The sequence below is a fragment of the Octopus bimaculoides genome, chromosome 27, assembly GCF_001194135.2.
Source record: "Octopus bimaculoides isolate UCB-OBI-ISO-001 chromosome 27, ASM119413v2, whole genome shotgun sequence".
In the NCBI taxonomy this organism is placed as follows: Eukaryota; Metazoa; Mollusca; class Cephalopoda; order Octopoda; family Octopodidae; genus Octopus; species Octopus bimaculoides.
In genome coordinates, this window is record NC_069007.1 from 18,989,228 (window position 1) to 18,999,274 (window position 10,047).

The 10,047-nt window shown below is 37.9% G+C and overlaps 1 protein-coding gene across 3 annotated transcripts; it reads right to left on the reverse strand.

The window, feature by feature from the left end:
• Nucleotides 1–715: 715 nt before the first annotated feature.
• Nucleotides 716–6,263, reverse strand: LOC106879120 (zinc finger protein 239). Of its 3 annotated transcripts, none has more exons than XM_052977250.1 (2): nt 5,544–6,263; nt 716–2,316 (listed from the first exon to the last, which is right to left on the reverse strand). In XM_052977250.1, exon 2 carries the CDS (start codon nt 1,927–1,929, stop codon nt 1,078–1,080), a length of 852 nt encoding a protein of 283 aa, XP_052833210.1. In that variant the 5' UTR covers nt 1,930–2,316; nt 5,544–6,263; the 3' UTR covers nt 716–1,077. The 3 variants fall into 3 exon arrangements, with proteins under 3 accessions (XP_052833210.1, XP_014784045.1, XP_014784044.1); XM_014928559.2 differs by lacking the exon at nt 5,544–6,263 and adding an exon at nt 4,476–5,361; XM_014928558.2 differs by lacking the exon at nt 5,544–6,263 and adding an exon at nt 4,351–4,468.
• Between the last annotated feature and the right edge of the window lie 3,784 nt (nt 6,264–10,047).

The following is a 10,047-nucleotide window of genomic DNA, read 5'->3' on the forward strand; positions in this document are numbered from 1 at the left end:
ATATATATATATATATATATATATATATATATGGAACAAAAATGCAATAGAGGGCATTAAAACGTTTGGACAGGTAGACGACATAAAGGCGGACAAGAGAAACAATTAGAAGGACAGGTGAAAAAGACAGGGCATTCTTGGTTTTCTTTCATCAATCAAGTACCAGAAGTCACGACCATTTATATATATATAGGGGGAAAGTAAGCAGAAAAATAAGCAAAAATGCACATTGGAAATCAAAAAGAAGGTAAGGCTTTTTATGAAAAGTAACAATATATATATATACAATTAGATGAACTGAGGTAGGAATAAAGGTAGTAAAAGTCATTATTGTGAATTGTTAAAGAGATTCAAAAGCATACCGGTTTCGTAATATTACCAATCATTGCTCTGAATGCACACCGAATCAGAGCAATGATTAGTAATATTACGAAACCGGTATGCTTTTGAATCTCTTTAACATCTCACAACAATGACTTTTATTCCTACCTCAGTTCATCTAATTGTATATATCTATCGTTACTCTTCATAAAAAGCCTTACCTTCTTTTTGATTTCCAATGTGCATTTTCGTTTATTTTTCTGCTTACGTTCCCCTTACATTTCCACGTGTAGTTTCTATTGTTTTTGTAACATATTTCTATTATATCTATCTATATATATATATATAACAGAAGAAAAAGAAAATAGAGATTGGGAATTTAATAATTATTTATTGTTAACAGCAAATTAATCATCATCCCTTACAGCCCATGGGCATATGGCGTAGTGGTTAAGAGCACAGGCTACTAACCCCAAGATTCCGACTTTATTTCTTGTTGCACCAGTCCACTCAGCCGGCAAAAACGAGTTGTACCTGTAATTACAAAGGGACCAACCGTGTCACATTCTGTGTCGCGCTGAATCTCTTTGGGAACTACGTTAAGGGTACACGTGTCTGTGGAGTGCTCAGCCACTTGCACATTAATTTAACAAGCAGGCTGTTCCGTCAATCGGATCAACTGGAACCCCCATTGTCATAACCGACAAAGTGCCAATAAATATTACTTTCCTTGAATGATTTTTGATGTTCATAGAATTAATCTTTTGCCTGAATACATTCATGTGTAGTTAACTGACGTTTCCGAGAGAATGCTTTCCCACAGATATCACAGTGATACCGCTTGTCCTTCATATGAATACGTTTGTGAGCAGTTAAACTACTTCTTTGAGCAAATGACTTACCGCAGATATCACAGTGAAATGGTTTCTCTCCTGTATGAATACGTTTGTGGTTAGATAAATCCCCACTCCGGGAGAATAGCTTACCACAGATATCACAGTCATATGGCTTTTCTCCTGTATGGATGTGTTTGTGGATAGCCAAGACACTATTTCGCGAGAACGATTTACCGCAGATATCACAGTGATATACCTTCTGTCCTGTATGAATATAATTGTGAACAGTTAAGTTACTTCTTAAAGAGAATGATTTACCACAAACATTACAATGGTATGGCTTCTCTCCTGTATGAACATGCCTGTGACTACTTAAGCTAACTACATGGGAGAATAATTTACCACAGATATCACAGTGATATGGTTTCTCTCCTGTGTGAGTACGCTTGTGAGTAGTTAAGTTACCTGTAAGAGAGAATGATTTACCACAGATATCACAGTGATATGGTTTTTCCCCTGTATGAATACGTTTATGTGTTGTTAAGTCACTGCTTCCAGCAAAGGATTTTCCACAGATATCACACTGATATGGTTTCTCTCCTGTATGAATGCGTTTGTGAATAGTTAGGTTACCTTTCTGGGAGAATGACTTTTTACAGATTTCGCAGTGGTACATAGCTTTTCCATTGTTTTTCAGCAGCTTGTTGGAATAATCAATCCTCTTGGAGGGTGCTCTGAATCCAACCTGGTCCTCATGTAATTCATTTTCCATTTTTTCTACTTCTTCTTCTTCTTCCACCTCAACACAAGTTTCGCTTTTCGTTTTTATATTTCATTCCTGACAAATATTCCTGTTGCTTTTAATTCTAGCAACTGTGACATTTTTGTTTTTTAATATCTACAGATGACGTAAAGTTCATTGAATATGATTACAATGGAAAAACCATTTTGTACACATCACAAACAATCAAGGAGAAGAATGTTGCAATTAATCTCACTGGGGAAATATTTCAATATTTCATGGTAATTCTACCAAAGACTTACATAAACAGGTTTACATCTATTTTGTATAATACCATCCTTTAGTAATCAAAACGTAATAAACATTGATGATGCTTTGTATGTAAAAAATTCTTCAATGTCTCTGACTTCCAAAATTCTGAAAAAAAAAAAAAAAAGAAACAGTATAAGATATAGTAGAAGTTCTGAATTTGAAATTTTAATATATTTCTGGGTAGAATTTTGTTTTACACATGATATGTAAACTTTCATAGCTTTTTTCAATTTTTTGGAATTTTCTGGAAATTTTTGTGAATTTGTGTTCGCCTGTGCTGGTGCCACATAAAAAAAGCACTCGACCCACTCTGCAGGGTGATTGGGGTTAGGAAGGACATCCAGCCATGCCAAAAAAGACACAGAAGTCTGGTGCAGCCCTCTGTCAGGTTGGCTCCTGTCAAACCATCCACATCAATGCCAGCATGGAAGGCAGACATTAAATGATGATGGTGGTGGTGATGATGAGGACACTGGAATTCATATGACTATGCAAAAAAAAAAAAAAACTTGTTTAATTTTTTGAAATTTAAAAAATTAAAAAAAAAATTTTTTTGTAGCTTTTACATAAATCCCAGCAATAGACCTGTAGTGGATCATGCAGGCATGGCGTGGATTCGATCCTTGATAGCCAAACTTCACTTAACAGCTCAACAACACTTTTCTCACGGTAAAACAATAGTTTTTCTCTGAGTGACAGCAGTTACATTTGCCAGACAACTTCCTTAAAAAAAATAATGGCTTTGCCACTTGACCCTTCTAACCTCTTCTAGGCTATCAAAAAACTAGAATAGAGATAACAGACATCCAACGAAATCCATTGTTCTCAACAATATGTCTCTCCTTCTAACTACTTTGGATAATTATAAATACTAAAACATCGTAGGAAAAAGTGAGTTGGCAAAAAAGAGATGACACAGAAATGGTCACAGGCAGAATCCAGTTAGAATGTCAACTATGATACAGGGTCTTACCATAACACCACTGCTGTTTAAATATCAGGCACAATGAAGGTATCATTTTATCGATTCCTTACACTTAACATTCATTCCATCTTCCTCTAATTCCTAGTTAAGGCGGCTAGCAGTTGACCAAACATATGTTGGCACTCCGTCGCTTACGACGTAGAGGGTTCCAGTTGATCTGATCAACGGAACAGCCTGCTCGTGAAATTAACGTGCAAGTGGCTGAGCACTCCACAGACAAGTGTACCCTTAACGTAGTTCTCGGGGATATTCGGCGTGACACAGTGTGACAAGGCTGACCCTTTGAATTACAGGCACTCCAGAAACAGGAAGTAAGAGTGAGAGAAAGTTGTGGTGGAAGAGTACAGCAGTGTTCGCCACCATCCCCTGCCGGAGCCTCGTGGAGCTTTAGGTGTTTTTTCGCTCAATAAACACTCACAACGCCCGGTCTGGGAATCGAAACCGCGATCCTATGATCGCGAGACCTCTGCTCCAACCACTGAGCCATTGCGCCTCCACTATTTTATATAAACAGCAACAATATACAAGAAAAGATAACTCTATGATACCCACACCTGCCCGTCGAGGGCATTATACAAAGTAACGGTAAATAAATGATTCTTTACAACTTCGATCGCTGTTCTTCTTCCGTCTTGCATACTGGCAACCAAAACACCTAAACAACAACTGTTACAATTGGTGACCACCGATTCCACCTTAACAACGACTGTTACAATTGGTGACCACCGATTCCACCTTAACAATACCGTTACAAATTGGTGACCCTCGACTGCAACGAAGAACTGACCGTTACAGACCTTTAAATGTATTTGTGGGGAGAAAGATATTGAAAAGCATCAATACGTCAGTGACAAACAAACGAGGAGGGGATGAGATGGTCGTCAGATGTGCTAAAAATAACAGCTAAATAGCCCTTTAAATAACGGGGAAAAACATTTTGTTTTTTGGGGTTTTTGCAAAATAATCGTATGTAGAACACAAATTCGCAAAGATTATCTGAAAATACCATAATATAAACGAGTTATGAGGGGTTATGTGGGGTGCATGTAGTCTTTATATGGTTTATATTGATAAACGGACATAAAGTTAGCTCTAATACACCAAACTGGTAAATAAATAGTTTACGAGTGAATAAATAAATGGATTAAACTGACCAGAAGTAACGAAGTGACATCCGATAATTTCACGAAGAGAACATGAAGGAGACTGATGTCCTTTACTTTGAAAGATGTTTGAATTTAAATAATGAACAGTTTCACAATAATTTCTATAATTTTACCTGGTAAAATGCTGATATTTTCTCACAAATATTTTGGCTAAGATATGTATGTATATACATATATATATATATATATATATAAACAGTTGCTTGGTTAAAGAGATCGATAAGTTGAATTAAATCTCACCAAATCAATTAGATGAAACAACTGCGACTGAAAGCCGGTCCCACCCAAAATGTGTCTCTTCTGTATAAAAAAAATTGATGGTAACGCAACGAGCGATCGCCAAACTAATTAATTAACAAAATAATTAAAAAATAACTGACCACAACCATCTAATCTCAGAGAGACAAGTTGAACGTAAAAAAGACAATTGAAAATCGAAAGTCTAATATTAATGGTTTTAAATTTTGGCACAAGGCCAACAAGTTCCGGGGGTGAGGCTGAGTCGATGAACTCGACCCCAGTGTTCTAGTGGTACTCATTTTATCGACCCTGAATTTGAACTCAGAACCCGGCGGAATTTGAACTCAGAATATAAAGACGGACTAAATGCCGCTAAGTATTTCCGTCAGGCGTGCTAACGGTTCCACCAGCTCGCAGCCTTACCAAAGTCAAATATTAATGGACGGTCGCTGGCGTGGTTGAGTGGTCAAGGAATTTGGTGAGTGTCTTCTGTTATGACACCAGGCTGACCAAAACCTTGTGAGGGAACTTCGTAAACGGAAACTAAAAGAAGCCCGTGGTGTATAATATGTGTATGTGTGACGACCGTTTGACACCCGATTTTGATTTGCTTACGTTCAGGTAACTTAGCGGTTCGGCGAAAATAGAGAGGGGCCAATAAATTAAGTACTAGGCTTAAAAGAAAGAAAAACCAATGCAATGCTCCAGGATGATCGCAGTCTAAAGACTGCAAGCAAGTAAGAGACAAAAAAAAAAAAAAAAAAAAAAAAAAAAAATGAAAAATAACATTTTCGTTGCTGAAGAACTCCCAGGAACTCGTACCGAAAGATCGCCCTCCCAGGTTTATCAATCTCCCTTCCTCAAAAGCACATCAAAAATAAAGAATCTACATTTTTTAAACTAACGGACAGTAATAGATACGATCCGGCTTTTATACTTACTGAAATGGTTAATGACGAAAATTGGGCGTGATTCTGCTTATCGTACCCCATATAACTCCTCGTAACTTTTCTATTTTTCAGGATTTTCAGAAAATTTTTAGGAATTTGTATTCGGTACACGTGAGTTCATACGATTATGCGAAAACCGAAAGAAAAAAACATCTTTGTGCGTCATTTAAGGCGTATTAAGCTGTTGTTTTTAGCACATCCCATGACCACCTCATACTGTCCTTGTTTGTTTGTCACTCTGGTCTATTGATATTTTTCAGTATCTTTATCCCTATAAACATATTTAACCCTTTAGCATTCGGGTTAGCCTGTCGAATACATGGTTTATTTATTTACATTGTGTTGAATTGATCATGCAATACCTCATGGCTGAAACGTCAGCACGCCGGGCGGTATTTCGTCTGTCTTTACGTTCTGAGTTCAAATCCCGCCGAGGTCGACTTTGCCTTTCATTCTTTCGGGGTCGATAAATTAAGTACCGGTTACGCACTGGGGTCGATCTAATCGACTGGTCCCCTCCCCCAAAATTTCGGACCTTGTGCCTAGAGTAGTAAAAGAATATCTCCTAATTTAAAGAAACTCTGAGTGAGTGGCTGTGTGGTAAGTAGTTTGCTTACGAACCGCATGGTTCCGGGTTCAGTCCCACTGCGTGGCATCCAGGGTGAGTGCCTTCTACCATAGCCTCGGGCCGACCAAAACCTTGTGAGTGGATTTGGTAGACGGAAACTGAAAGAAGCCCGTCGTATATATATATATATATATATATATATGTGTGTGTGTGTGTGTGTGTGTGTGTGTGTATGTTTGTGTGTCTGTGTTTGTCCCCCCCCCAACATCGCTTGACAACCGATGCTGGTGTGTTTACGTCCCCGTAACTTAGCGGTTCGGCAAGTCCTGGGGTCAATTTGCTCGACTAAAGGCGGTGCTCCAGCATGGCCACAGTCAAATGACTGAAACAAGTAAAAGAGTATATATATATATATATATATATATGCACACGCACGTACACATATGGACATGTACTAGCGCACGCACCTGTTCACTAACCTCATCATTATAAATACAATAAATAAAAGAATAAACGAATGAAAGAATGAACGACTAGTTTAACAGAATTAAGATTCAGGCACGGTGTTGCGAAACAAAAAACCTCCGTGTAAAATAAATCCCCCCTATAATCGGTGCTCGCCCAGAGTATATTTTCTACTTTAGTTAGCATTATATCTTTCACTGGATAATTACGATGTTGTTACCGTTGCTGCAATTATCTTGACAGGTCAGTCTCGAGCCTCTGTGGGAATAACATATATATATACACACACACACACACACACACATATATATAACAATATATATGAAACAATTTATATAACGCTCACACATATATATATATATATATAGTGTGTATATTCATGTATGTATATGTCTGTATGTTCCCACGGAGACTACCCACCACCATAATAGCTGTTTCTTTCATCTCTTTGTATATTCGAACACATGCTCATTCTATCAAACCCAGGTTTCCATTCATAGTATTCTAAACCCCGCCTCCTGGGGTAAATTAATGCGCTGGGCCCCACCTTGCATTTATTAATTGTCAGCAAATCACACAAGCATACGGAGATCTGCAGAAAGCTCTTAGACTTGCGCCCACCCATTTCTGCACACGTTTGGTCCTTAGGGATAACTGGCCAGTGTGTCCATTCTTTAAGACATCCCTATATATATATATAATATAATATAATATATATATATATATATATATATATATATATATATATATATATATATATATATAAAATGTTTGGGCGGCGGTAAAGAATACGTACACCACCTGTTTTCGGCGTTACAAAACCCTAACATCTAACCCTAAACCCTAACCACTGGGTGAACGTAGTCTTTACTTTCTCCAATGTTTGTATACACGCTCACACACTCACACACGTTGTGTGTTTCGTTTAGTTTCTGTGTATCTTACAGAAGAAATAAAGAAATTTTCGTCGTGTCTTTTGGGGCTTAATTTCTTCATCTTGAACGTCCAAATACAGAATGTATACACTTGTGCGTTCACGCACATACACGATCACCTGTTTACGCGCATATCTATCTATCTATCTATCTATCTATGCACCCATCCTTCTATCTATCTATCTATCTATCCATCCATCCATCCATCTATCTATCTATCTATCTATCTATCTATCTATGCTAGAGAGAGCCGAAGGGTTCCTGGCTGTGGGTAAAAGAAAATACAGGAGGATCAGTTAACTATGATTTTATTCCACATATTCCCCTCTCAGATATTCTCACACTTATTGTACCCTTTTAAGCCCTGTAAAAAGGACTCGGCAAACCAGGTCCATCGCGACACCCTTAAAACCAGGAACTTTTCTACAACATCTCGTATATATATATATATATATATAGGACGGTAGTGTTGTTCTTGTGTTTAATGTTCCTTTAACAATTATTATGCATTCCGTGTGTTGAGCTGGTTTGATCGGTGGTTATGAGGTTAGGAAGGGAACAAAGATAGTTTTTTCGGAGGTTTTGTTCCTAAAAACAGGGGAGGAGGAGAGAAGATTGAAAAAACATACAAGACAAGACGAGAAATAAAAATAGCAATAACAAACACGCAAAGAAAACGAACAAAACAACCCAAAATTACAGCATTATTGATCGTGGGCCACGAGATCTGAGCAATATAGACATTAATACATCGATACACACACACACACACACACACACACATATATATATAGATATAAACACGTATATATATGTAAACATACATATATACCAACACACTTTAGTTTCTGTTAAGAACCAAAGTCCATAAGTAACACACACACGTGTGTGTGTATGTATGTGTAGGATGTATATATATATATGTGTGTGTGTGTGTGTGTGTGTATATAGATATGTGTGTGTGTGTGTCAAAGGGGCGGGTATTGTCTTCTGCAAAATATTTCTGTTTTTCTTTTCACGTCTGAGATGTTTCATTGAAAATATTCTATCGACCCCCGGAAAAACGAAAAGCAAAACTGTCCCCACATCTTACCCCTTGAAATATTAAAAAAAAAAAAAAAAAGATGATTTATATATTTTATTTCTTTTGGGTTTAAAGTCAGGGGTCAACTCTCGTGATTCCGTTAAGATGTCTGTCGACTGATAGAAGGCCGGTGGGCGGAAACCGATTTAGTTTTCTTCGTTCTTTTACTAGTTTCCTTCATCGGAGCGCGGCCATGCTGGAGCGCTGCCCTTTATTCTTGTATTTTACTTGTTTGTCATTTGACAGCGGCCATGCTGGAGCACCGCCTTTAGTTCAGCAAATCGATCCCAGGGCTTATTCTTTGTAAGCCTAGTACTTATTCTATCGGTCCATTGTGCCAAACCACTAAGTTATGGGGATGTAAACACACCGACATCGGTTGTTAAGCGATGGGGATAACATAGACACACACACACACATATAGATACATATATATATATATATATATATATATATATATATATATATATACACATATATACGATGGGCTTCTTTCAGTTTCCGTTTACCAAATCCACTCACAAGAGTTTGGACGGCCCATGGCTATTGTAGAAAACACTTACCCAAGGGGCCAAGTGCTAAGCAGTAGGATTGAACCTATGACCACATGGTTGTAAAGCAAGCTTCTTAACCACAGAGTTTGGAGACTTGGGTTAAACTGCCAAATTCCTGCAAAATAAACTGGCATTGCTTAACGGCGGTGATCCAACATGGCTGCAGCTCTTGAGCTGAGACTAGTTAATGCGCATCCTATGATCGGACGGTTGTGGTTGCAGTGGTAGTGGCAGACTGAGCGATGGATCAACACCACTGCATCAACAGCGCCACTCTCAACCACTGCAGTAATCCCAGAATATAATCTGTGCTTGTATTCTGGAATACATCTGCAAAATTCCACTCAGAAAATATTCGGTCAGTTGAAGGCCAAAGCATTAAGGAGTGGGTCTGAAACAAGAGAGCGTGTGATTGTAACATCACCTCCAGATAATGTAATTTAAGAGACAGGATGTGTGGCAAATATATGTATGCTTGTATATATGTATATATATATATAAACATAATTAAGGGCTCAGCAACAGTTGCTTCACCACATACCGAAGTTCAGAAATAGCAGCTAATGGTGTTTTCATACCGAAGGGCTTCATAAAAATTATTAATTATTAATTTATTAATAAATTGATAATCCTTTACCCTTTTAATTGTATATATATATATATATATATATAGGCGCAGGAGTGGCTGTGTGGTAAGTAGCTTGCTTACCAACCACATGGTTCCGGGTTCAGTCCCACTGCGTGGCACCTTGGGCAAGTGTCTTCTACTAACTATAGCCTCGGGCCGACCAAAGCCTTGTGAGTGGATTTGGTAGATGGAAACTGAAAGAAGCCCGTCGTATATATGTATATACATATATATGTGTGTATATGTTGTGTATCTGTGTTT

Excerpts from the sequence above, each read along its gene's own strand:
- LOC106879120 (XM_052977250.1), bottom strand. The coding sequence starts at position 1,929 with ATGGAAAATGAATTACATGAGGACCAGGTTGGATTCAGAGCACCCTCC.